Below are 27,779 nucleotides of genomic sequence, written 5' to 3'. Positions count from 1 at the left end.
GTGACCCTAGAAGCTCAATCTCTCCAGTGATTTCTTAAGTGCCTACCGGACCCGCCACCCCCACAAAACGCTTCCTGACACTTTTGAATTGTTTTCTTGCTTTTACTAGAGGTCGGCAGCTTCCCCTGCCTCCCCTCCCCCCCCCCGCCCCCCGCGTGCAACCTGTGGGCGTTTGTCTCGTCTTCAAGCCTCCCTCCTCTCCTGGCACCCTAAGTCTCCGACCTCCAGGGTGGGGACAGTCCCGTGTGCTCAGGAGGATGCCCTGGGGGCTGCCAGTGTCGCCCCGCCCCATCATGCTCCCCGCCCTGCCTCCTCCTTCGCAAGACTCAGCCCCAGTTTCTTATTGGCCGGAGACGCCCGGCCCCGCCCCGCCCCTCGGGAATAAAAGCCTAAGTTGCCTCGGTCCCGGCGCGTGCACATCTGCCGACCCAGTCTCCGCACTCGGACAGCCTCACTTTTGCTTCTTCGCCCTCCGGTGCCCCGTGGAGCCCGCTCCTGTCCTCCCCTCGACGTGCTATCCTGCGCCCGCAACCATGTGCCGCACCCTGACCACCTTCCCCAACTCCTGCCTGGAGAGGTAAGAGGAGTGAATTTGTTTTAGCAATCCCGACGACAAAGTCCGGAATCCACCAACCGGCAGGCTTGGGAACTTGGGTAGAGGGGACAGCGGGGCGCGACTGCAGTGCCTTAAAGTGTTTAAGACCTATCCGGGCACAGCTCGAGTGCTGCTGTTGTGGCCCAGAACTTGAAGACCCCAGTAAGAAAAGCTGTCAGGGCCAGGGGGAACGGTCAAGTGTACTCAGGTTTCTTGGAGTTAGTTCTTGTGGGACCTCCTCCACCCCAGCACCACCACAAACTTCTCTGTGCAGGCAGAGCCAACAGAATCCTTACATGCTCATGGTTTGTGTTTCAGAGCCAAAGAGTTCAAGACGCGCCTGGGGATCTTTCTTCATAAATCAGAGCTGAGCTCCGATACCGGGGGTATTGGCAAATTCGAGTGGGCCAGTAAACATAGCAAAGAGAGGTAAGTCCTGTTCTCACCAGTCCTGGGGTTCTAGAGGGGAGGAAGCTTGAGAGGGAAAATGGGAGGAGACAGGCTATGGGGCCCAGGCCACCCTTCCTGGAGATTTTAGTGAGAATCTTTGCTGTGGTGCTGTGGCTGCCGAGCTCCTTGGAGCAGGTTGTGGAGTCCGGGTTTTTGCAGACCCAGCAACGCCTGCCTGCAGGGCATGCACTCCTGTTTACCGGACTTTAATCTGGCGGTGCGCTTGCGCTTGAATGCAGAGCTAAAACAGGGGCGGCTTCCATTTAGAGAGCTCCTTGCCTAGAAGCACCCACTCCCCCTTTTTGAACTCCAGCAGTACAGGTGCTGTGCTAGGCTCTGGGGTCGTAGGTAGAATTTCTGCGAAGCTCCTGCATCATTGGAGCGGTGTGCAAGTCAAAGCTGAGGAATAGAGTCAATTTTGGTTACAGAAGAGGGAGCCTTAGGAAGACTGACAAGGACTAAAGTCGGCCACTGGATGCTAGGTTGCCCATTACATAACAAACATCCCTGCTTACTCTAACCCCATATGAGTTTGAGGGGTTAGTTTTGATAATCAACTTCAGCCTAGGATGTGTGCTATGCATTTCCCAACTTAAAAAAATTAATTCAAAAATGTCTGCTCTTTCCCCTTCTCTTGGCAGAAGCTTCTCGGAAGATGTTCTGGGATGGAGAGAGTCCTTCGATTTGTTGCTGAGCAGCAAGAGTAAGTAGGACCCTGTTGTCTGTCTGTGAAAGACATGTGTGTGCTCATGTGCTTGGAGCTTGTCCCTGGGATGCTGAGAACCACGAGCAAAATAATAGTAGTAGTAATAATAATCCCGGTCCCCCAGTGTGTCAGCCTCTGTTCAGAACACAAAGGCAGAGCCTTGTTCAGGAAAATTACATCCTAAAAATAGAGCCATTAATGGCAATTGCTGTCTTTTCTTCCTTTCTTCCCAGCTGTCCCCTAACCTGGCCTGTCTCCTTTCTCCCCTCACCACCAGATGGAGTGGCTGCCTTCCATGCCTTTCTGAAGACGGAGTTCAGTGAGGAGAACCTGGAGTTCTGGCTGGCCTGCGAGGAGTTCAAGAAGATCCGATCAACCACCAAACTGGCCACTAGGGCTCACCGAATCTTTGACGAGTACATTCGAAGTGAAGCCCCTAAAGAGGTCAGTGTCTTGGCACTGGCCGTGACTCCCCCAGATCCTGCCTGCCCCTTCCCACTGAGAACCAGGGCCAGTGGGGGACTGTGAGGGAAGGATTAGGTTTTGCAGTACAGCAGTCTTCTTCTTGGTTACAGAGGGGTAAGGTAGGGTAGGGCCTCAGTGGCCAGACACTAGGCTTTGTGACTCTTGGTGGCAAGACAGCAGGCTTTTTGCCTTCTCTCCATCCCTATACTTGTAAATTAGTTATTGTTTAGAACCTCCATACATCAGCTGGAGGAACAAAGTCATCACAAGAACTTTGGATAACCTGGCTTAGTGCTCTGGGCTGACTTGCCTCCACCCTTGGGGGACTTTTTTTTTTTTTTTTTTCTTTTTAAGCAGTTCAGCCTTCCTTCCTGGAGGTATCTACACAGTAGCAGTAGCGTCACCTGGTGGGCATATCTGAGTAATGCCATGCTTTTGTCTCTTGTTTTCTGGCTGCTGCTTTATTTATTTTCACATCAGTCTATAAATATTTCTTAAGTATCACTCATATGCAAGGGACTTTTATGATCTCAGAAGGCATAGCAATGAGCAAAATAAATGTCCAATGGATAATAATAAATATTCTACGGGGAGAAGATATCAGTAAACCAATTCAATATAAGCCAGGTGGGGTATGGACAAAGCACACAATGGGAGTTAGGAAGTGGGTGACACAGCACTGTAAGGATCAAGAGAGGGAAGGACATCCTGCCACAGGGAACAGCAGGCGACCCAAGAAGCAGGGAGACAGTAGGATATGAGGTCATGCATATGCCTGGTGGCCAGATGTGGTCATCCTAGTTTTCTAATGAATGGCTTGGGAGGAAGCGGAGATATTCCCTGATGGAGTGGGTTCAGTAGCAACTGTGAGGTTAGCAGACTGTGGGAGCAACGGGAGGAAGAAGCCAGTTAAGAATGATCCCATAGATCCAGCACAGAGATGGTGGCTTGAAGCAGAGCTCTGATAGGGGCGAACACAGCTTCTGGCTTTGCATAACACAACCTCATGCTAATCCTGAGAGTCCAGAGGACCAACCCCTGGGTCCCATGTGGGAACTGTCCCAGAGCTGAAAAGCTGGCTAGTGGGCCTAGAGTGATGGTTCAGTGGTTAAGAACACTTGCTGCTCTTACAGAGGACATAGGTCACCCCACACTATACCTCCAGAATTCCTATAGCTCATCACCAGCATGGCAGCTCATGTGACCTCTTCTAACTCCAGTTCTGGGGAATCCAGCACCCTCTTCAGGCCTCCAAGGCTCCTGTACACATGTGGCACACACACTTAGGCAGGCACAAACGCATAACAATACTTTTTAAAATATTTCATTAAGGGGGAGACTCCTTCCTTATCTAGTGTCTGGTATTCTTCCCATGACCTCACTTGCCCACCGGACACCCTGCTGCTCCGTACCCCTCACTCACCGTTGCACTTGCCCTGCTTTCCACAGGTGAACATAGACCACGAGACCCGAGAGCTGACAAGGACAAATCTGCAGGCAGCCACTGCCAGCTGCTTCAACGAGGCTCAGGAGAAGACCCGCACCCTGATGGAAAAGGACTCCTATCCGCGTTTCCTCAAGTCACCTGCTTACCGGGACCTGGCTGCCCAAGCCTCGGCCACCTCCTCCACCTCTTCTTGCTGCTGCAGCCCCGATGAGCCTTCACACACTTGAGCTTCCACAGGAGCGAAGAAGTCAGCAGGAAGAGAGGTGGAGTCGCCCGTCCCTGAAGCAGCTGCCCTGTGTGGGAGGCAGGTTCTGCCCAACAAGTGCGAGAGGACAGTGAAGGGAACACACATTCCCGAGGCATCCTGGGTGTGAAGAACTCCCTCTCCTCAGATACTGTGGTGGGCTTAAGTGTGGGAGAGGCTCCTTGATTCCAGGACCGGTGGCTGACAAAGAGGCTGTGTGGGGAGCTCTGGGGAAGGCACAGCAGCTATGTTCATCCCACCAAGGCACGAAGGAATGCTGGGTGGTTGGGAACCTTGAGACTAGGAGCTGGAGAGAACCATAGCAGCTGTTCGCCTGCCAGACAGTTGGCTTTGGTCACATCTTGGTTTCCTCATTCCTGGCCTGGGCCTAGAAAAAGCTGTGAATGTGGAACCTTCCTCTTCTGTGCTTGCCTTCCCAGAGATACCAAGGGTTCCCTAGCTTAGGCTTCTTAACATTCCTGGGTTCATTCTTACAGTCTCATGGGGGTCAATGAGTCCCTATGATTCTTGCCCCAAATGAGATTTTTATACCTCAAAAACTGACCTGTGAGCCCCTTTCCCGGTCAGCAATGAACCCTGAAAAAGAAGCCACTTTTGCTCGTGTGACCCTAGACTGGGTGCTCTTGGTGGCCTTTTGTCGGTGGCCCCCTGTCCTTAACATTTGCAGCAGGGTCCACCTGTGAACAGGGCTAACTGGGAGGGAGGCCTTACCAAGCCCTGCATGGCCTTGGAAGATGAGGTCTGAGGGGCGGGAGGTGGGTGGAAGGAGGCTTCAGGCACGCATGCCCAGGAACTGAGTGAGTGAAAAAAAGAGCCATAGAAAATCCCATCTGTGGGAGGAGCCTAACCCTCTAGCTGAAATCAAGTCAGCTCTCTTGGTGGATATGAGACTGGGATCAAGAGATGCCCCCTGTTGGAAAGGGAACCTTGTGTTTCTTTCCTGTAGATAGGAGATGCCCACTGCAGTTAGGGGAGAGGTAGTCCAGGGACCACCATAGCTCTGGATAAGAAGCTGGAAGTGCAGCCAGGGAGTATCAGGGGCTGCCTGGAAGGGTAGGGGCTGGGGAAATCAACCCACCCACCACCTCTGGGTCTTACTGGACAAACATTCTAAGTCGGGACTTCCTGCACCAGAGACCAAAATGGCAGTGGAGCCCCAGGTTGCTAACATTGTTCTCTCTGCACTTGAGGCTTCTCCAGGAGAAAATTATTTAAGTCTAATATATTGTTACATTGTGTTGTGCTGATTGTCTCAGCTTTTGTTGCCCTTGTTATTTATTGTGGTTTGTTTGCCTCTACTGGAGAAACTCAGCAGGAGCTGCTTGCCCGGCTGTGCCTCCTCCCTCACCGGACTCTACCTCTGCAAGCCTTGGGAACCACTGAGGGCTGTTGGGGAAACACCCCACTGTTTTAATATTTATTTATTGTTAACAAAGGGAGCTGGGTTCCTTTATCAGTGTTGTATGCAACCCCTGTTTTTCTGTTTGAGTGTGTTATATTCTTGTAAGAAATGAAAATAAAACACAAGTATACCATCCTGCTTCCAAGGACCCTATGGTTGATAAGGTGACCCAAGGGAGTATGAAGGGCCTGTGATGTCACAGACCTCTGGGGAGTCTGTAGATTGGGGGTACAGGGTGGGGTGTGTGGCTGAAGGCATGCAAGGGTTGAGCTCTCAGGGGCAGTCTGCAAGGACCAGAGCCTTCCTCTTCTGCCCATTGCCTTCTGGGTCACCTCATTCCTGAAATCCTTGCTCTTTGTTTCTTGCTTGCCAGTCCCTGAAAAGATGATCCTGCCAGGCACACCGCATCGAGTGCCTGTAATCCCAGCTCTTAGGAGGATGAAGTTTGAGAATAACCTAAATTACGTAGTGAGATCCCAATTCTAAAGAAGTAATTTTTTATGTGGTGTTATAGTTAACTGTTTATACACAGCAATATATCCAACATTCTGTTGACTTTCATCTCTCCCTAAGCTCTCAGGGTGATCAGAGCTCAAATAACCCTTAGAATTACACCCTACACCTAGATCCAGGGCTCTTGGGTGACAGCAGGGGGGATTCTGACATTGAGGGCCTAGGCAAGAACATGGGAACAACCAGGGGTGGTGGCTCACCCCTTTAATCCCAGCATTTGGAAAGCAGAGGCAGGCGGATCTTTCAAAATTCAAGGTCAGCCTGGTCTACAGAGCGAGTTCCAGGACAGCCAGGGTTGTTACACAGAGAAACCCTGTCTCAGAAAATAAACAAAGAAACAAACAAACACTCAGGCAGGTCTTGACCTCATATAGCCCAGAGAGCAACTCTATCAATTCCTGGAGGGAGGGAGGTGTGTGGTTGTGGGGACATCTCTCTACATGAGATGGGCAGAAAGGACCAGGACCAAGGATGGATGGAAGACAGGAATGCTCAAAGTTGCTTCCATGGCTGAGGAAGGTCAGCTCATATTTTACCCTCTGCTGCCCCCCTGTGGCCATAACTATGCTTTTTCTTAGGCTCATCTGAGTTCAATAGTCAACACATATTTAATTATATGCACAAGTATGTGGTTATGTGCCTGTGAATTGCAGGCACCTGAAGAGGACATCCTTGGAGTTATGATTATAGGTGACTGTGAGCCACTCTGTGTGGGTGCTCGAACCCTACTTGGGTCCTCTGGAAGAGCAGATTTTGTTTTACCCGGTAGAATTCTATATAATGGCTAGAATTTGTTTGGTTTATTAATTCATGTTGGTGAACATATGAAATTTTGATGAAATTGCAACTATTAACACAGTTAGTGTGTGTAGGAGTTAAACCAAGATTTCCTTAGTTCTTTTAGGACTAAAAATTAACTTTTAATCTGGAAGGTCTTGGGTAATATACTGTTCGGGTGTCCAGGAATCATGAAGGGCTGATTCAAGGTAATTCGATGTGAGTGGAGTGTTTGCAATGGGTCCAGGGATCCAAACCCCTTAGGAGAAGAAAAGAAAGCCTGGAGTTAAACACCTGAGCCCAGTCAGGGTGTGTGTGTGGGGGCGGGTCTAGGCACTATACCCCAGGGTAAATGCGCTCACCTGTAGGGAGCAAAGGCAAGTGGGCAAAGCTTGGAACTCTCCTGTCTTGGCAGCAGCTAGAACATGCTGCCCACTCCAGCATGGGAGGGTCTTCACCTGTCGGTTAACCCTCCCAGGGATCATGCTCACAGACTCACCGGAGGCTTGTCTCTTTGCTAATATCAGATCCAATCAAGGTGACAATGGAGACTAAATGCCCACAATCACTAGTTCAGGCACTGACTTAGACTTCAAGTAAAGCAAGAATGTGTAGATTTTTAAAAATTTACAATGCATTTCTATGTAAGTGAGAGGTCTCCCTTTTTAGTTAATTCTGCCCTGCCACCCCTAGGGCAGCCACACTGAAACCATGATTCAATGACAAATGTTACACAACTGACTGAATCTCATGTCTGCGGCTCATTCATCAGTGTATTGCTCCATTTCTTAGACTCTCACTTGGTAGTATGAAGTGTGACTATAAATAGTATTTGGCTTCAAAGAGCTTTTGTCATGATGGGAAATGTATGAAAAGTGTGTATCAAACAGCTTGGTGGCATTCTCAAAAAATAGCAAATACTCTTATGTGGCAGACACTGCTCTACGTATTTTACATATGCTAATTTCTGTAATCCTTGAACGAATCCCATAACTTTAAAATATAGAAGCAAAGGCCCAGAAAGTTTAAAAGGATCAGTCAGATGTACAGAGCTGTAGCAGTCAGCTGTTCTGCATAGCAAGCCAGTCCAGACCGTTCCTGATGGGGGACAGTTGCATTCTATTGATTCCACTTTACCCCACTGTCTCCTACCCGAGATCCCAGAAGGCTTTGGGTGAGCTAAGTTCATGTCTGGAAGGGAGCTCAGAGGCAAGACCTGCCTTCCAGGTTATTTTTGGTTAAAGGAATATCCAGGCAACCACAGTTGAGTGTGGGAAGTGGGTAAGGGGTCGGAGGTGGTGGTGGTATATCCTTCCATTTGCTAGGGATATGCCCTTACATTTGCTGGGGACATACCCTTACATTTGCTGGGGACATGTCCTTACATTTACCTGGGCCTTGCATTTTTTTCTCCATGTCTCTACTTCAGGCTTCCCACTCGCTCCTGGGCCTGCTCTCTACTCTTGGTAAATTATTACTTCTTCAAAGTTAAACCACACCCAGGGGCTGGGACCTGTGAATGGATGGATCTCTTCGGCCAGGAGGTGGTACTAGTCTGTCTTTTGGGTCATCTCCTTCTCCTCGTGTTTCTAGGTTCAAGATGGTCCTGGGGAAGTCCTGCAACACTGACTGAGCCTTCTCCATGCTTTCCTGTCTCAACACTTATTCTTCCCCAAGGTGGGTAGCTGGTGCCAAGTGCCACTCCTCTCAGGCTCACCTGATGTGACAGCTAATAAATTATTGTGTTTTCCTCACAAGGGTCACTTTAGCTCTCTGCCCTGGCCTTGATCCAGAGTTGAGTTTTCTATTGGAATCAGATATTTGCTTTCCTCTGTTATTCACAGGGTCTCTTATACATGTGTTGATACTATAGAGTTTTATTATATGTGTGCTTCCTATTATAAGTGGCCTCAAATAATTTTTAGAATTTGGGTTTGGAAATCATAAAAAAAAGTAACAAATCATGGGCTGAAGAGATGGCTCAGAGGTTAAGAGTGCCTACTGGTCTTCCAGAGGTCCTGAGTTCAATTCCCAGCAACCACATGGTGGCTCACAACGATCTGTAATGAGATCTGGTGCTCTCTTCTGTTGTGCAGATATACATGGAAGCAGAATGTTATATACATACATAATAAATAAAATCTTTTTTTAAAAAAAGTAAATCAGCGTGCCTCTTATAAATCAGTTAGACCTGCAGCTGCTCTGAGGTTTGGTCTGGGTTGTTTAAAACTCTTCTGTCTCCAAAAGCCAAAAACCAAGATAAAACAAACAAAGAAAGCCTCTTCTCTGGGAAGAAGTTCCAGGATGAGGGAAATGAGACTAAGCTTTCCAAAATGACCCATTCAGACTAGCTGGATTCTTTTGCAAGTGGAACTTATTCTCCAACGTATCAATCGTGGTTCAATTCTAAAAATGAGAGAAAACACTTGCTTGAACAAAACGGCCCTGACAACTCTCCGCTCAGACATAAACATCCCCACCGAATGTCAGCAGCAATTAGAGAAGTTATCCCATGACTGTGGGGGAACAAGACAAAAACACGGGAACTGTGCAAGATTTCACCACAAAAGGAGCTAAACGTCGCCCTCTGCTGGCTTACTTGGGTGATGCTGTCAATCTAGCTCTTTTGTTCGGTCTAGTTCCTAGAAAACAACGGTGAAGGCAGCCATCACGAAAATTTCTTCCACTTCCAAAGAGCATCCAGTTGCGCATAGATCTTTATTTCCTCGTACCCCAGATGAACCGACACAGCCTCAAACCTGCCAGGATCATGAAATCAAGCCCTGGATTTCCTTTGGGCTGAGTTCTTCCTACACGGCTGACGACAGGCAAGCTTCCTGGGCTCACGCAGGCTGTGGTGGGTGAGAAGAGTCTCCAGGAGTCTTTGTCACATCTTCTGCTTAGCATGAACCAACACGACCTGCTACCTCTATGTCCCGCCCTGTTCTGGGCTGACACTGGCTAGATTATTCTAACAGTCTCTGTTAAAGGAAGCACTTTAGACACTCCATTTAGCAACCTCAGCTAAGTCGTAAATGATTTGTGGATCAGGTGGCAGTCAAAACCAGAACAGTTTTAGAATGCCAGCCCATAGCCATGGCCAGACAGCGGGTTAGCTTTTTGTCAATCAGATACAAACTGGAGTCACCTGAAAGAGGCAGCCTTGACTGGGGAAATTGCTGCCATCAGTTTGGCCTGTTAGTATGGCTGTGGGGCATTTTCTTGATTAATGACCAATGTGGTGGTACCACTTCTAAGCCGTGGTTCTGGGTTGTACAAGGAAACCAAGCTGAGCAGGCCAGGGGGAACCCACCAATAAACATCCTCCATGGTCCCTGCTTCATTTCCTGCCTCCAGGTCACTGCCTTGGGTTTTGCTCTGGCTTCCCTCGATGATGGAGTATATAACCCGTTAGTTCCCTGAAGGCAGGGTTTAAATGAGTCCACAAGATCCAAGATAAATAATAAACAGGTATTTATTAGGGAAGCACTTACACAAATAGTCTTCCTGTTCCTGAAGATGCAGTCTTTACCCTTTGGAAGTTCCCACTGCTGCCCCAGAGTGAGCCAACCCCTCCTCTTCCTTATAAGGGGTCACATCTGAACACTTGAAGCCACACCTTTAGGATGCCATCTACTGGTTAAACAAGATGCCACTACAGTTCCTGTTGCTGTGACCAGCTGCTACTGAAGGGGTTGCTTTTCCACTCTCTATTACGTAACATGCACACCTCTTAAAAATGTCATCAGTCCAGAGGGCTGATCTCCAAAATATACAAAGAACTCAAGAAGCTAGTCTCCAAAACACCAAACAATCCAATTAAAAAGTGGGGTACAGAACTAGACAATTCTCAATTGAGGAATCTAAAATGGCTGAAAGACACATAAGAAAGTGTTCAACATCCTTAGCCATCAGGGAAATGCAAATCAAAACAACTCTGAGATACCATCTTAGTCCTGTCAGAATGGCCAAAATCAAAAACACCAATGACAGTTTACGCTGGAGAGGATGTGGAGAAAGGGGAACACTTCTCCACTGCTGGAGGGAGTGCCAACTTGTACAGCCACTTTGGAAATCAGTATGGTGACTCCTCAAGAAAATGGTAATCAGTCTACCACAAGATCCAGCAATTCCAGTCCTAGGCATATACCCAAAAGAAGCACATTCATGCAACAAGGACATCTGTTCAACGATGTTCATAGCAGCACTATTTGTAATAGCCAGAAACTGGAAGCAGCCTAGATGCCCCTCAACCGACGAATGGATAGAGAAAATGTGGTACATTTACACAATGGACTACTACTCAGCAGAAAAAAACAATGGAATCTTGAAATTTGCAGGAAAAATAGATGGAACTAGAAGAAACCATTCTGAGTGAGGTAACCCAATCACAAAAAGACAAAAATGATATGTACTCACTCATATGCGGATTTTAAACTTAGAGTAAGGGATTACCAGCCTACAATCCACACTGCCAGAGAAACTAGTAAACAAGGAGGACCCTAAAAGAGACAAACTTTGTCCCCTGGAGAAAGGGAAAGGGTCACCATCCCCTGAGCAAATTGAGAGCATGGGAAGAGGAGGGGAGGGAGCTAGGAGAATGAGAAGGGAAGAAGAGGAAGGATGCAGAGGTCATGAGGGAGCAGAAAGGTTGAGTCAGGGGAAGAATGGAAGAAAAGATATGTGATAGGTAGGGTTTTAGTTGGGGGGTGGTAGAGGAGGGAGAAGGGAACTGGGATTGTTATGTAACTCAATCGTGTTTGTAACTCAAAACAAAAAAGAAAAAATAATGTTGTCAGTCACAGCTCTTGTCTCTTGCCTCTCCATCTGTCTGTCTGCCTCTCTCATGTCCCCACTCCAAGAAGGCATTTTGCTCTTTCACTCTCTCCTGCCCCAATAAACCCCTTACACTAACTCTCTTAGGGGCATACCTTGTCAGGATCTGCCAAAAGGTACCCACCTCACCAGGTTTTTGTTTTATTTATTTATTTATTTATTTATTTTTGTCCTTTCAACCTGCAAACCAAATAAACCCTTTCTCTCCAAGTTGATTTTAACCAGTGTCTTATCACACCGTGCACGTAGTGAAAATGAGGCATAGTGACAGCGTACTTCTTTATAGCTTGGTCTGTCAGACAGCCACCTGAAGCCGGGCTGCACCGATTGGCTGAGACCCAGCTATCTCTTAGAAAAGTACAAGCACAAGCTTTCTGTGGTTATGAATTAGGTTTGGTTGTGGTTTCTTACTCAAGGAACAGAGTCACCCTAAGTCAAACAGAGTTTAACATCTCCCCGCTTCCCAATTTTGGTGGCCATCGTGCACTGGGTGGAATCCAAAGTCCTTCAAGGGTCCGTGATTCCGACATGTCTTGAAACTCCACTTGCCATTTCCTCTCAGTCCAGTTTCACTGGTCTCTAAGCCGTTCCTTGATTATACCTGAAGTTGTTCCTGCCTCAGGGCCTTTGCACCCACAGTTCCATCTGAGGCGGCAATTGCGCAGTGTGCTTTTGCCTCTGTTGTGCCAGGTTCTCGGAGCCCAGAGACTAACCCAAAGAGTCGACACTCTGATGAAAAAGCAAAAGGTTTCTTTTTATTGTTCAAGCTGGCCAGCTTGGATGCCAGTCCATGGCAGGGAAATGAGATCCCAACCAGCCAAAAGGAGAAGCTTTTAAAGGGACAGACCATAAGGTTGAAGGCTACAAATTATAGAGTTTCCACGGTTACTTAAGGTCATACAAAGTACAGAGTAAAGCAGTAACTATATATTTTAAGCAAGAGTGAGATAAGGCAGGGCATGGGCCACAGAGTCACGGGATCTGTCAGTTATTCCCTGGGCTGGGGATACTTACAACCTTATGACCAGCAATTAGCAGATAGTAATGTTGACCCAAGTGGTGGAGGGTTACCTCCCCTTCTCTGAGAGCAGGGCTCAGGTACCAGCCACGACATTCCCAGTTATTAGGCCCTTTTCAGGGCCTAAGTTTTAAAACTTTTATTAATTTTAATTTTTGGTTCCTCAGCCTCCTCTCCCGGTCTTTGCTCAAATGTCACCATCTGAACGAAGCTACCTCCTCCTTCCCCAATCACCCTATGGAGATTCCCATCCTGGTGGTGGTGGTGGTGGTGGTGGTGGTGGTGGTGGTGTGTGTGTGTGTGTGTGTGTGTGTGTGTGTAGGTCAGTAGATAACCGCAGCTGTCATTCTTTAGGTACTGTTCACTTCTCATTGGCTTAGAACATACCAAGTGGACCATGTTGGCTGGTTGAAAGCTCTGAGGATGCCTTGTCTGTGCTTCCCCAGCAGTGGGATTGCAAATGTGCCACCATGATCCATTCTTTATTACCCAAGTTCTTGGGATGGCACTGCTGTGTCTCCTTTCTTTTCTGAATGAGTTCTACGCATTGAATTCAGGTCTTGTGTTTACAAGGCAAGCACTTTACTGACTGCCGTATGTCTTCAGGACTCTAAACCCTCCCACATCTACACTATTTTCCCCGTGGGTTTCCTACAATAACACACACTGCATGGTTGAATTTATTCTCTTCCCTGTTTGGCTTCTGTGAGAATGAAGGTAAGTGTGTCCTCTGTGATGTAGCCCAGTCTCCAGAGCACAGCAAGCTACTTAACTGCTTTATGCCTTGGTTTTCCTATCTGTAAAATGGGGTGAAAAATAGTAGCTATCCTAAGAAGATTTGCTTCTCTGAGTTAGTATCTGTGAAGTGCTCAGAACAGTTCCTGAAGTACACTCAAGAGCTATGCAATTGTTTTCTGTAATTAGCATAATTACCACCACCACCACCAACAACAACACCTTAACCACCACCATCACCACTAATAACACCTCAAACACCACCACCAACAACACCTCAACCACTACCACCACCACCACCAATAACAACACCTCAGCCACCACCACCACCACCACCACCATTGCTACCAGCACCATCATAATCCTTGTTACTATTTATTATCTGCTCAGAGAGCAAAATAGCACACACAAAGACAGATTGGACAGCAGGATGTATTTGAGGTTCTAGAACACAGCAGCCATGAAGCCTATAGAAAAAGGGACTGCCAGGCATTCCAGCATACTTGGACATCCTAGTTATTAAACAAAACCTTATTTATGGGGTTGAATAAATGGCACCTCCAGTAAAGGTGCTTGCTAGGCAAGCCTTGTAACCTGATTTTGAGCTTCAGAACCCATGTACAGGTGGAAGGAGAGAACCCACATCACAGAGTTGTTTTCTGACCTCCAGCTGCCTGCCGCAAACACACACACACACACACACACACACACACACACGCCATGTACATACACACAATATTCATCCCTGCAAGACTGCTTGTAATTTCTCTGTTCCCATTAAGGAGTAAGCTCCATCCATGCAGAGCTTCAGGTTTGTGCAGTAAGCCCCTGCATCCCAAGCACTTCCAGTCATCTGTGGCAACACTCGCTTGGCTTCCTGCCCTGCACTAGCTAGCTAATTCTTTCCCTCCAGGAACACAAGGGATTTATGACAACAGAAGATACAAGAGTGCTAGTGAAGTTGGGTCCTATAACCTGAAAGGCTAGAGCCGTGATGCCGATCAAATCTGCCCTCCGTGCTCAGGGTAGAGCCTTTGTTTTCTTTCATGGGGTGAAGATTGCTCAGGCTGAGTCTGGGCTGACCCTGTGCACACACCTTCTGTTCTTCCGTTTTCTCACTTCTTTCTTGGCTCCACCCTGATGGCTCAGTGACGTGCCACAAGGAAATGTTAGATTCTCTAGGGGGTGGTCTTAAAGGACTGTTACTGCCGAAAGAATGATCGCTGGAAAGAATGATCGCTGAGGAGACTGGAAGGTAAGGTGCGCTGGAGGAGAGCTGGCAGTGGCTGAGGAGTCGTGGCTTGCCTGATCTCTTGGGGTTGGGGAGGGAATGAGAAAGCCTGGGGATTTGCGCGGCAGCCCTGTGATCCCCTAAGGTTGTCACCGTCCAATCACTGTATTTATGGGCTCTGCTTCTGGGGCAGCTCTCTAGAACAAGGGAGGAGAAAATGAAAGTGAAAGCAGGCTCCTTTGCTTTGGGGCAGGCGCTCCATTCTAGGCTGGGTTTTCCTCCTCTGCCGCTTACACCAGCCCACCTCACAGGCAGTTGTAGTCAGCACTGGCTGCTCAAACGCGTTGGTCAATGACTCACTTGGTATTCAGATTATACTGCATATGTAGACCTCAAATGCGTCGTGCATTTTGTAGCAGACACGGCTATTTAGTTGTTCAGGTTAACAAGGTCTGGCCGATGGCTGAACTGGATCTAGCTCTAGAGCTGAGTGAGGCCACTGGCCTAAATGACACTCCGGGAAGGAAGGGCAGGTCATTAGGAGAAGAGGGTTTGTTACAAAGGAAAAAAAAATGCACAAAGAGGCGTAATATGCTCTGTCATTTATCCAATGCCCAGTATTTGCTACACTCCCTAACACTGTCTCCTACGGCCCTGTTTATTGCTGTCCTCTGTTGAGGGAACGATATTGTAAATCAGCGGTTTAGGAGTGTGCAATCAGGAAGTGGAAGTCAAAAGTTGCACACCCAGAGAGACTCAAAGCTGAGCTCAAGATTCACATTTTTCATGACTACTTCCATAAAAACGTGCAGGGGTATGATGAGGACAGACGTGGAGAAGGCAGCAGCGAGTGTGGGGTGACCAGCCTCACCAGGGATAAAGAAACTCAGAAGGACAAACACAAAGAGATACCTTTTCTTCTTAAAGGAGCTGGCTTGTGCTCTCCCCACCCCCAGAAGCTGCCAATTGCTAGGTAAGTACGTTTATAGAATATTGAAAAAAGTAGTTAGTTTTCAGGACGTCTATTATAAGAAATCTGTAATAGGAAAATATAATAAAATTAGCTAAATTGTCTACCACATTATTCAGAATTGTTTTGAACTGTTTAATTATTTTGTTTCTTGTTTTTTTTGCTTTATTTATTTATTATGTATACAGTTATCTGCATGCATGCTTGCACACCAGAAGAGGGCACCAGATCTCATTACAGATGGTTATGAGCCACCATGTGATTGCTGGGAATTGAACTCTGGTCCTCTGGCAGAACAGTCAGTGCTCTTAACCTCTGAGCCATCTCTCCAGCCCCAAGACTTTTTTGTTGTTGTTGTTGTTTGCTTGTTTGTTTTGTTTTTGAGACAGGGTTTCTCTGTGTAGCTATGAACTTACTCTGTAGACCAGGCTGGCCTCGAATTCACAGACATTCACCTGCCTCTGCCTCCTGAGCACCAGGATTAAAGGCATGTGCCACCACTGCCTGGCACTGTTTAATTTTTAAAATATCATTTCAAATGTCAAAATATTCAAGATTAGAAGATTGGAATAAGCATGAAAGTGCAGAGTCACTAAGCATAGCCTTACCCCAGCCTGAAAATAAAACCCTGTGAATGAAAAAAAGGAAAAAGGAAAGGAGAGGCTATGACTGCTACTAGGTGTGGTGGAGGGAGATTGTAGATAAGAGGGAGAGCATAGATAGGTAGAGGCAGGGACATCTGGGAGAATCCAGAATGGACGCCATCAGACTGAGCTGGATCATGTTGGGAGGGTGGGGCTGGCAGGGAGAGAGGAAAACCAGGAACAGCAGTCAGGAGGTTCAAGATACAAAGGGGACGGATAACCAAAATGTCTAGATTATATAGGAAAAGAGCCTTTTTGGGTAACTCTCTATGGTATAGGGCCAGGTCTGCCAGCCATACCCTGTAAAAAGTGGTAACTGGGAGATGCTGGGAGAACCTGGTGGCCATACTCGCTTTGATATGTTAAGTAGGCACCTCAGATATTTGTCCCAGATTTGAAACTTAACACTATACACATATACTAAATATTGGTAGCAGTTGCTTTGGGGGCGTGGAGCTGTGGAGTAATAATTTCCTCATTTTAAATTTACGTATGTTCACAATAGTCTACAATTTAGAAATTTCCAGTTAAGCAAGTAAATGTGTTTAGCAAAGGCTTCCTATGGGTAAAGCTGAGTTCTGAGTCAGACGAATTTTTCTTGTCTGAAATAGCAAAATCACCTCTTCATTTGTCTACAGAGGGGCCGTCAGAAGATAGAACTCATAAACCCAGTTTCTACCCCAAGACTCTGCATCCCAAAGAAACAAGTGTCCATTCCTCAAGGAAAGGGCTAAGAGTGCTAGGCATTAGAATTGACAATCATGGAGACCAATGATCATGACATACCCCAGGATGGATCCACAACCTCAAGTAGTCAGAGGACCACTGGGGAAGACATTCATCCGTTGATTGAAGCTGTTAAAGAGGGGAATGTTGACAGGATAAAGCAATTGCTGCAAAGAGGAGCTGATATCAATGCCTGTGAAGACATTGGGGGCTGGACACCTTTGCACAACGCAGTGCAGCTTGGCAAAGTAGACATTGTCCATCTCCTGCTTCGTCATGGAGCTGACCCTCATCAGAGGAAGAAGAATGGGGCCACTCCCTTCATCATTGCCGGGATCAATGGAAATGTGACACTGCTTCAGACATTCCTCTCTAAAGGAGCAGATGTCAATGAGCGTGACTTGAATGGCTTCACGGCTTTCATGGAAGCTGCTGAGTGTGGTAATGTTGAAGCCTTAAGATTCCTTTTTGATAAGGGAGCCAATGTGAATTTGAGACGAGAGACAACAGAGGACAAAAAGCGAATGAAGAGAGGAGGGGCCACTGCTCTTATGGGTGCTGCTGAAAAAGGCCACACAGAAGTCGTGAGTATTCTCCTCAATGAGATGCGGGCAGAAGTCAATGCCCAGGACAATAAGGGCAGAAATGCCTTGATCTGTACTCTGCGGGACCCAGGGGGTAAAAACGTGGAGGAGATTACTCGTCTTCTGCTCCATCATGGGGCTGATGCTAACGTGAGAGGAGAAGGAGGGAAGACACCTTTGATCTTGGCAGTGGAAAAGCAAAAACACACAGGTTTGGTGCAGATGATACTGAGCCAAGAGGAAATAAACATTGATGCCAGAGATAGCCAGGGCAAGACAGCCCTGCAATTTGCTGTTGAACACAACCTGAATGAAATAGTTGAGTTGCTGTGTGCTAAGGGAGCCAGTACCGAGTGTGAGGATCTTGTTGGGATAGCCAGGCGAAATTACAACTCTTGCCTTGTAGAACTTCTTCTCCATTATGGAGCTAAGGATCAAACTGGCCCTCCTGATGGAGACTGGTTGCCTCACAGTTCACGTTGGGGGAAAGCCTTGAAGAGACTCCACAGTATGCATCGACCCATGATTGGCAAACTCAAGATCTTTGTGGATGAGGAATTTAAAATTGCTAGCACTTCTGAAGGGGCCGTCTACTTGGGGTTCTATGACAATCAAGAGGTGGCTGTGAAGGTCTTCCCTGAGGACAGCACACGTGCACTTAATGAAGTCTCCTGTCTGCAGGGCTTCCTTGGCCACAATAACTTTGTGACTTTCTATGGAAAAGAGATCACCAAGGACTGTTTTTATGTGTGTGTGTCCCTGTGTGAGTGGACATTGGAAGAGTTCCTGGGTGAGCACAGAGAGGAACCCATGGAGAACAGTGAAGATACATTTGCTCGCAATGTGCTATTGTCTGTTTTTAAGGCTGTTCAAACACTACACTTGAAAGGATATACCCATCAGGATCTGCAGCCACAAAACATCTTAATAGGTGAGGCCTTGTGGTAGTTTTTTATGTGTGGCTGGGATGGAACCTCGAAGACTAAGAGATTTGTAAATAATGGAGATTTATTTCTGATCATTATGGAGATAGCAGGGGTCAGCTCTTGAGGACTAAGTCCCTGACTTACTAATCTTTAGATCTCTCTCCCAGCTTCTATCATTCTTTCATTCCTCTTTCTGGGAACTCAGTGGCTTTTTCAAGAAGGAAGAAGAGCCTGAAAAGGGCAGGGAACAGGTAGCTCAGAGACAACACATTTCTGACCCATGATGGTGGTCTAAAGTACCAGAAGTGTTTGGGATTGGTGGGCTTAACTGAATGGAAAGTGTTTCGAAGACACTGTCAGACTCAGAACCTTGTTGGGTAGCTGTTAGTTAGCCATAGGATGTAACCCTTTACTGTGCTGTGCCCCAGGAGCTGTGTAAGTGGACAGCTGGTGAACTTCACTCTCATCTCTTCCCACTGTCTGTCCCATAAAAAATAAAATGTGTGTCCTGCTCTTGGCAGGTACCTAATAGATCAAACGAAGCTGGACATGAGTAAACAGTATTCTTATTGATCTTCAGAGATGATAGATTGTATAACATGTTACATATTTAGTTAAATGATTTGATTATCACACTACGGAGAATATTTTTTATGCATCTCTGAAACTGTCCCTTAGATTCCAAGGAAGCTGTTTACCTGGCAGATTTTGATCAGAGCATCCAGGGGACGGGAGATCCCCAGAACGTCATGAGAGACTTGGAGGTAATTTCTGTGATCTAGTTAACTTTTTCTGTTCTCTGTTTCCTTATTTGTTCATTACCCCACTTCTTAGGGTCAGGTAGAGAACCTCTCATTTTAACACAGAAGGGAAGACTTAGCATGGCTTCCTTCTACCTTGTCCACTGTCCTCACTACCTTGCATACAGGGGCATTTCTGGGTGTCTTTCTGAAGGAGAACTTTCACCGGGCAGAGAGGAAGGTAAAATAGCTGAGTTGGTGTGGAGTTGCTCTTCCCTGTGGTCCCTTTCTTTATCTTTAACTGTTCCCTTCTTCCTCCATCAGCTAAATAAGTAAACCGAGGATGCCTCTTCTTCAAAGACTTCTACGAGGGTTTCTGAATAACTCAAAGGTTTTTCTGCAAATATTTTTCTGCCTAAGGTTAAGGCAAATGAAGTTTCTTCCCAACTCTATTCCAACTTACCTGCTGAGTACCAAAGAAAACCAGATATGGAGGCTCCAGATAGTTCTGGGGGGATTGGGGACCAGCCTTCAGCTCCAAGGACACAGAGCTCAGCAGAAGCCTTCCTGAGAGGACACAGATCCAGGCTGCCTGGCTTGTTTGGACATGGCTGGACAGTTCTCTACTGGATAGTAGCCAATGGGCAATAGCTTTGGTTCTGGGTTTGGTGGCTCCTGACAGCCCGTGGTATCTATGTAACTATCTCTTGTGTTGACCACTGCCTACTTCTCTGCTCTACTAAAGCCTAGTGGTTCTCTGGGTTAGCACTGCGTCCCACCTGATTGGGAATGACTCTGTTATTTACCTCACATAGTACTGGGTCAGGTTCCCAGTTTGTTCTAAGGTGTGCCCTTCTTTTAGAACATCCTCCCTTTCTTGACTTATCTACATTCTGGCAGAACATTCAAGACTCAGGTAGAATCCTGTTGCCAACAAGTCTGTCCCATCAACTCTGGATCAGGATGGTCTTTCAGGAGCCTAAACTATGTGGGCCATGTGTGGCCTTGAAGAGCCTAAACTGTGTGGGCCATGTTTAAGGATTCAGGCATTGTGCTGGCATGTTCCTGTCACCTGGCAGAATGCACTCAGGCAGTACCCTGGTCAGCCCAGGGTTTCATGATTGTGTAGTCTGCATGCAGGTGCAAAGGACCCCTTTAAAAGACAGACCCCCCCACTTAAAATCTCTTTCTCCCTTTCCCACTGTTCCCCTGGGGAGACGGGACTTTTCTTGTCTCTCTCTTCTCTTCTGTCCTCTCTGTGTCTCTTTACTTCTTTTCTCTTTCCTCCCCCTTAATAATAGGACTTCTCACTTAAGCTCTGTCTGCCCAGCATGTTTGTTTCCCCACCTCAGTCACCCTCTCCTGCCATGGAATCTGCCAAGGTTCCTCTCACTCTTTATCATAATACCATGTGTGGCCCTGAAGAGCCGAAACATCGTGGTCATGTGTGACCTTGAAGAGTTCTTTGTGAATGGAGCTTTGCCTTTCTCACCTAGAATCCTGCAGATTCGGAGTCCAGAGTATTAACATGACACCACAAGATCCCAGGAATATAGCCCACAGGTTCCTTGAAACCCCTCCCATCTCTGTTTCCACACTGCCTGGACTGACTACTTTTGTGTCACTGTGAGAACCTAAAGGAAGAAGTGAGGACTTAATAGAGCAGCTCAACATAGACAGGAAACAAAGTTGATCCATAACTGGAAGGGATCATATCAAGGTATAGCCTCCAAGACAATCCCCTACTGGACAACTTCTTCCTGAGGTGCCACCTTCTAATGTCCCACTACTTCCAAATAAATCCACTGAAATTTTGAGTCCATCATTGGCCATTAGGCCAGGGCCCACATTATCATAGTCTTCTCCGTAAAAACTGTCACAGACACACCCAGAGGTGCCCGTTACTAATCTTCTAGGCACATCTCTGACCAATGAAATTGATGATCACAATACTATCAAATCTTTCAAGGCTACCCAAATAGAGAGGTAACACATTGCAATTTTGGCTTGATTTATGGCTTCTGTGCAGGCCCTTGGACGGCTGGTCCTCTATGTGGTAAAGAAAGGTGAGATCCCTTTTGAGGAACTGAAAGATCAAGATAATAAAAAGGTGGCTGAAACATCTCCAGATGAGGACACTAAGGACCTCATTCAGTGCCTGTTTTCTCCTGGAAAGAATGTAAAGAACTGTCTGAAGGACCTACTTGGCCATCCTTTCTTTTGGACTTGGGAGCAGTAAGTAGAACTTGGGTATGTGATACAGCAGTGGTTCTCAACTTTCCTAATGCTGCAACCCTTTAATACAGTTCCTCGAGGTGTGGTGAGCCTCAACCATAAAATTATTTTGTTGCTACTTCGTAACTGTAATTTTGCCACAGTTATGAATTGTAATGTAAATATCTGCTCTGCAGGATGACTGATATGTGGCCTCTATGAAAGGGTCATTTGACCCCCAAAGGGATTATGACCCACAGGTTGACAACCACTGTGTCACAGGCTTTCAGATGGAGATGAAGAAGTGGTATGAGCAGCTGTCAGGGCTGGGCATCAGCAGGCCAGGCTTTCCTCTCACCGTGGCACAGTAGGCAGTGTGTCCTTGGGAGGGGTAACAACCCTTTGCATTCTGGTTTTAAGTGCTGAAGAACAGGTGGCCTCTGCAATTATGCAGAAAATTTGATTTATTAAAAATCAAAGCATATCTGTTTTCTCTTTTTGGAAAAATACAACGACTATGATATTTCTACCATCTCAGGCGATACAGGGTGCTTCGGGATGTGGGGAATGAATCTGACATCAAAAAACCGAAAAAGAATAGCAAGCTTCTCAAACTACTACAGTCTGGGACACCTGGGCCTTCCAGAAGTTTCAATCAGTGGAAATCTAAGGTATGAACACTTTCTGTGGCCTAGGAATAAGGGTATGTGTAACAGTTTATGCTTCCTAAAAGCAAAACAAAACAAACAAAAAAAAACACAACAAAAAAAGTTTATGTTCTTTTTTGAACTTATTGTATACACCAGCTTGTTGATATCGGGAAGCGAATGAGGTCATTTTCTTCTCTCCAAATGAGCTCTCTTGACCCTGTTGATTCTCTGCTCCCTCCTTCAGAGTCCAGAGCCCCTAAGGCACGGTCATTAAGTTCTTCCTTAGGATGGCCTTAACCCAGCCTGTTACTGAGTCCTCAAGTCTGCCCCAAAGTTCTATTATAACAAGGACAACTGACTAAATAGAGCCTAAGCCAAAGAGGTTCTCCACCATGAGACCATAGCCTGGGCAGGCTGGACACCTTTGCTGCCTGTGAACAGTGTAAGGATTCAGGCATTATGCTGGCCTGCCCCTGTCACCTGGCAGAATGCATTCAGGCAGTACCTTGGTCTGGTTACATAGTCTACACAAAAGTGCAAAGGACCCCTTTAAAAGAAAGACCCCCACCCACTTGTGCTCTCTTTTCCTGTTGTTCCCCTGGGACAGACAGGACTTTTCTTGTCTCCCTCTTCTCTTCTGTCCTCTCTCTCTCTGTGTCTATTTACCTCTTTTCGCTTTCCTTACTCCCCTTTCCTTTTCTAATAAAACTTTTCACTAAGCTTTGTCTGTCTATCACGCAGCCCTCTCCTGTCATGGAATCTGCCAAGGTTCTCCTAGAGCTTTATCATAACAAATAGCAAAAAAAAAACAAAACAAAACAAAAACAAAAACAAAAACAAAAAAAACCCCAAAACAACAAAAAACACCCCCAAAACCAAATAGCTCCAGTTCTGAGGACCCACATCGTATTGAGAAAACATTATGAAAAAAGATAGCCTTTCATATTTTTCCTCTTCAATTCAAATTCTGCCAAACTTGAATTTAGGGAGTCTCTATAAAATTAATCACCGTTTCAATCTTGTATTTATCACCAAACTTTCATTATTGTAAATTTACAAACATTTCTCAATGCAATTATGTTTTAGGCCAGCCTCAGGGTCTGGGTACCATAAAGTGGAATAAAGTATGTTCCGGTGAGACAGAGATATCTGCAGAGATGATGCTGTGTGATGCAGGGCATGGGCAAAGTATTCTGGGAGAATCCATGATCTTCAGGTCTTTGAGACCATCAGCTTCTCTATTTCAGACCTCTGTTCTTCTCTCCATCTTTGATTCTGCTTCTCAGTTGTTTTCTTTGCTTCACTTGTCTCCACGCATAACTGCTGGCTTAATGTGGTCTTTGTTGCTAGTCTGCAAGTTCCGTGGGGGCAGAGACAGAGGCTGTCTTGCTAGTTCTTAGTATGGTGCACGTGTGCCCTGACTCTTTGCTGAATGCATGTATATGAGATTTCAGCTCAAACTTTAAATTTTTAGAAATGGACAAACTCGAAAGTAGAGACATTTTCTCCTCCTCCTCCTCCTTTTCGTCTTCTTCTTCTATTTTGGTTTTTCCATATAGGGTTTCTCTTTGTAAAAGTCCTGGATGTCCTGGAACTTGCTTTGTAGACCAGGCTGGCCTCGAACTCATTAAAATCCTTTTGCCTCTGATTCCCAAGTGCTGGGATTAAAGGCATGTGCACCACTGCCTGGCTGAAAGTAGAGACATTTTTATATATGTATATAATATACCTTGAGCATATTCCCCCATGCCCTTTACCCTCCCCTCATAACCCTCCCCCTTTCCTTAGTCTCTGTTGGTCTAGACAGTTTTACTTCTATTTTCATGTCATATATATATATATATATATATATATATATATATATGGGTTTATGTATGTAAGCAAAATCCCATGTTATTTATCTGAGAGTGACTATCTCCATTTGCATCAATTTTCAAGCAACTGACATAACTTTGTTCTTTTTTTGTTGTTGAAAAATATTTCATTGTGTACATAAACTGCATTTTCCTTAACTGTTCTACTAACTCCTGGGTTGACTCTACATCTTGGCTACTGTGAGCAATTCTGCAATATCTCTGTGATATGTTGTTTGAGATTCCTTTAGATAAATACCCAGCAGAGTTGTAGCTGTTGGTTTGGTAGATGTAGTTTTAGTTTACTTATTTATTTATTTATTTATTTATTTATTTAGAGGAACTGCAATACTGATTTTCATAGTGGCTAGACTAGTTAACACTCCCACAAAGGGGTTTAATAGGCATAGTTTCTTGGCAACTGGTAAGTACAGACAGAAGGAAGTCTGTCACTCATAATGCCTCATTCAAACACAACACAACTGCCCCATGTACTTTCATTTGCTTCTGTTTGATTCGTTCATTGGTAGAGGGCATTTATTCACATTTGTATTTGGCCTTCTGATATGAACACACCATCAGGATTTGTTTCATGTTGTTACCATATCTTGGGAGTAATGTTTTGTTTTTTAGATCGACAAATGTGTTATGGAAGAAATGGATGATTTCCATCTGCCCAATAGACCTAGAAATCCTTATCAGGAAACTGTGGGCGATCTACTGAAGTTCATTCGGAATATAGGAGAGCACATCAATGAGGACAAAAACAAGCAGTAAGTGTAGCTTTCATTCTTGTGAGTCATACATGGAGGGGGAACAATTAGAAAATCCAATTCTAAGTCTGTCAGAATGGAAAGAAGAACACTTATTTTGATAAAGAAAAACAAGTTGGAGGGTGGGGGTGTGGCACATGTCTTTATTTCCACAATTTGGGAGGCAGAGGTAGATGGATCTCTGCAATGTTAGCCTGGTCTACACATCAAGTTCCATGCCAGTCAGAACTGCATAGTGAGACCCTGTCAGAGAAGAAGGAAGAGAAAGAGGAGGAGGGCATCCTCCTTTTTAGTTTTGCTGACTTCTACTGAACAGAAGCAGCTTCCTGTGTGAATAGTATAGAAAACAGGGCCACTATATAAAGCAATGTAGGGTTACAAAAGTTGAGCATATTCCCATATTAGTTAATCTTGTGTTATCAAAATTGTTAGCTGCGAAGTTCAGGATGTTGTCGTCGTCGTCGTCGTCGTCGTCGTCGTCATCATCGTCTTCTTCTTCTTCTTCTTCTTCTTCTTCTTCTTCTTCTTCTTCTTCTTCTTCTTCTTCTTCTATTATTATTATTATTATTATTATTATTATTTAGGGATTGTTTATAAGGAATTGTGGTATTGTATTACTATTTTGTTTAATTTATTATTATTTTTTAGAATTCTGTATATAAGCAGTGTAGTTACATCATTTTCACCTTTTCCCCCATTCCAACTCTTCCTGTGTTCCCCTCACTTCCTTCTCAAATTCCTGACCTCTCCTTTAATTGCTGCTGCATATTTACATATGTATAGATAAATACTGAGTCCACTTAGTTTTGTTCACATGTGTCTTTGTTTAGTGCTTATCACTTGGGATTGGAACCTCTCAGACAGGTCTTGATCCTGGAAAAGACTGATTCTCTGTCTCTCAGCACCCATTAGTTGCCTGTAACAGCTATTTATTTAGGGGTAGGGCCTTATGAGAACCACCCCCTCCCCCATGTTACTACCATTTTTTTATGAATGAACAAACACATTTCAGAAAGATTAAGTTGCACAGTTATTAAAGAGTCAGGAAGCATCTTATTCATCAGATTCCAAAGTCCTTATTGTTCCTGCTATAGAATCAAGTACAGCGAGCTGCCAGGGCATACTCTAAGGATGAGAAAGAGCTTGGGGCCAGTCAACTAACTTATTTGTGTTTCCTTTCAGTATGAAGGAGAGGCTTGGAGACCCTTCTCGTTATTTTCAGGAGACGTTTCCAGATCTTACAATCTATGTCTACAAGACACTAAAGGACACAGAATACAGCAAACATTTCCTACAGACTCAACCAAGCTGTAGCGTGCCTGAGGCAGTAGGACCACAGAGCTGAATCTTGCAAGTTCAAGGAACTGATTTTTAATGTGTATAGTTCTTGCAAGTTGAATATCTCTGATCTCTTAAGTAATCTGGTTGCTTGTGAGGGCTGAGTTAGAGAACCAATGTGTCAGTTTCTGATACACTGTTCTACACAATCACAAAAGCAGTGTACTACACTACTCCATTTTAGGGAGAGCCTTCTGTTAAAATTTCATTTTCTTAAAAATAAGTGTGTGTGGCCGGGAGTTGGTAGTGCACGCCTTTAATCCCAGCACTCGGGAGGCAGAGGCAGGTGGATCTCTGTGAGTTCGAGGCCAGCCTGGTCTCCAGAGCAAGTGCCAGGATAGGCTCCAAAGCTACACAGAGAAAGCCTGTCTCGAAAAACCAAGAAAAAAAAAGTAAAAAAGTGTGTGGTGTGTGTGTGTGTGTGTGTGTGTGTGTGTGTGTGTGTGTGTGTGTGTGTGAGAGAGAGAGAGAGAGAGAGAGAGAGAGAGAGAGAGAGAAATAGAGAGAAATATATAGAGAGAAATAGAGAAAGAGAAATAGAGAGAGAGAGAGGAGAGGTGGGCACACAGGCCACACGTGGAAGTTGGAGTACAAACCTGTGAAGTTAGTTCTCCTTCTACTATTATTTGGGTTTCGAGCATCAAATTCAGGTTGTGAGGCTTTTGTGGCAAGCACCACTACCCGCTTGAGTCACGTCACCAGCACGATTCCTATCACATTGATTGCACCAAAGGAATGAGTGTCAAGACCCCTGTGGCTGATGTTTTATGTTTTATCTCATTTAATTCTTCCAATGATCTTGCAAAACAGAATTTATTGTCTGCATTTAAGAACCAAGGCTTGGAGAGTCCGAGTGACACCCTGTGCAGAGCAGTATCTAAAAGGACGTGACGTTATTGTTGCATCTCACATGGACTTTAAAAGCAGTCATATCTCTTCTGGGTGAAACTCAGAAGGAATATGCCAACATATGCCAGAGGGCTCCAGGAAGCTTGTCAGTCGTTCAGTATTTGGTCCCTAGCTAAAAGAATTACATTCTTTCTGGTGTATTTTCTTGATGCTGGATCTGAAATCAAATAGCTCCTGGTGTCTGATGGGGAATGTACTGTGTATGTTTATCTTATTGATTGTTAAATAAAATACTGTTTGGCCAATGAAACGGCAAATTAGGCAGGACTAGGAGTCAAAGAGGATTCTGGGAAATGTAGTAGAGAAGTGCTGATCCAGATAGGAAGTGACATAGCAAGGAGACTCAGGAAGGGCCCTCTTTTCCCCTCCACTCCTGCTCCAGCACACGATGTGATCCACCAGCCAGGAGGGACGCCAACAAGGCGTCCGATAAGATAAATCTTATAACTTATATAGATTTATGATAATTAAGACTGAGCTAGCGGATGAGAATCCTAGTCATTGGCCAAGCAGCTTTGAACCTAATACAAGTTTCTGTGTATTCATTTGGGCCTAACTCGGGCAGGTGGCTGGCGTAAAGCTCACACGTGGTGGTGGGGCTCAGGCAGCTTTTGGCAGAAATATTTATCGTAACAGGTGTCTACTCAGGAGTCCTCACCCTCTCTCCCTTCCTATACTCCATGGTGCATATGCTCTACTTATGGTGCTCTACCTAGCTCCCTGAAAAAATTGTCACCTCAGTGCATGGTTCATCCAACTTTGTCCTTTTGCCCCCCACCCCTGAATCAAAGCTCCTTAAGACCTTTGTATCTCTACGGCTTTAGTAAAAACGTTTGCTCCATGGTCATGTTTGATAAATCTTCACTGAGTAATCAATGAACCATCCTTGTACATGAATGATGATGATGATGAAGATAAATTGTATGGACTTTAGAATTTATACGTTACACCTACATATTTTTAAATCTAATTTTGTTTTGAAAACAGCACTGTAAAGTAAGCATTGTGATCT

The 27,779-nt window shown here is 45.5% G+C and overlaps 2 protein-coding genes across 5 annotated transcripts; both read left to right on the top strand.

Annotated features, from left to right (window-relative positions):
• The first annotated feature begins 391 nt into the window (after positions 1-391).
• On the top strand, positions 392-5,468 carry Rgs16 (regulator of G protein signaling 16). The gene is made up of 5 exons (XM_027417355.2): positions 392-577; positions 914-1,024; positions 1,687-1,748; positions 2,029-2,195; positions 3,666-5,468. Exons 1-5 carry the CDS (start codon positions 534-536, stop codon positions 3,888-3,890), a joined length of 609 nt encoding a protein of 202 aa, XP_027273156.1. The 5' UTR covers positions 392-533; the 3' UTR covers positions 3,891-5,468.
• An 8,853-nt stretch (positions 5,469-14,321) lies between these two features.
• Positions 14,322-26,173, top strand: Rnasel (ribonuclease L). 4 transcript variants are annotated; one of them, XM_027417351.2, is made up of 8 exons: positions 14,322-14,464; positions 15,253-15,413; positions 16,693-18,295; positions 18,969-19,054; positions 21,060-21,265; positions 21,783-21,915; positions 24,381-24,520; positions 25,703-26,172. In XM_027417351.2, the coding sequence occupies exons 3-8, from the start codon at positions 16,816-16,818 to the stop codon at positions 25,863-25,865; spliced, it is 2,208 nt and encodes a 735-aa protein (XP_027273152.1). In that variant the 5' UTR covers positions 14,322-14,464; positions 15,253-15,413; positions 16,693-16,815; the 3' UTR covers positions 25,866-26,172. The 4 variants fall into 4 exon arrangements, with proteins under 4 accessions (XP_027273152.1, XP_027273155.1, XP_027273154.1 ...); XM_027417352.2 differs by having other exon boundaries at positions 14,330-14,464; positions 15,368-15,413; XM_027417353.2 differs by lacking the exon at positions 15,253-15,413 and having other exon boundaries at positions 14,326-14,464.
• Positions 26,174-27,779: the final 1,606 nt, after the last annotated feature.

The sequence above is a fragment of the Cricetulus griseus genome, chromosome 5 (genome assembly GCF_003668045.3).
Source record: "Cricetulus griseus strain 17A/GY chromosome 5, alternate assembly CriGri-PICRH-1.0, whole genome shotgun sequence".
Lineage (NCBI taxonomy): Eukaryota > Metazoa > Chordata > Mammalia > Rodentia > Cricetidae > Cricetulus > Cricetulus griseus.
The sequence above is the reverse complement of the archived record's forward strand: the minus strand, read 5'-3'. Positions and strand labels throughout refer to the sequence as shown.

Coding starts and splice junctions, on each gene's coding strand:
- Rnasel (XM_027417351.2), top strand. CDS start 16,816: ATGGAGACCAATGATCATGACATACCCCAGGATGGATCCACAACCTCA. Junction 18,296..18,968: donor GCCACAAAACATCTTAATAG/GTGAGGCCTTGT, acceptor ACTGTCCCTTAG/ATTCCAAGGAAGCTGTTTAC. Junction 19,055..21,059: donor ACGTCATGAGAGACTTGGAG/GTAATTTCTGTG, acceptor GCTTCTGTGCAG/GCCCTTGGACGGCTGGTCCT.
- Rgs16 (XM_027417355.2), top strand. CDS start 534: ATGTGCCGCACCCTGACCACCTTCCCCAACTCCTGCCTGGAGAG. Junction 578..913: donor CCCAACTCCTGCCTGGAGAG/GTAAGAGGAGTG, acceptor TTTGTGTTTCAG/AGCCAAAGAGTTCAAGACGC. Junction 1,025..1,686: donor AGTAAACATAGCAAAGAGAG/GTAAGTCCTGTT, acceptor TTCTCTTGGCAG/AAGCTTCTCGGAAGATGTTC.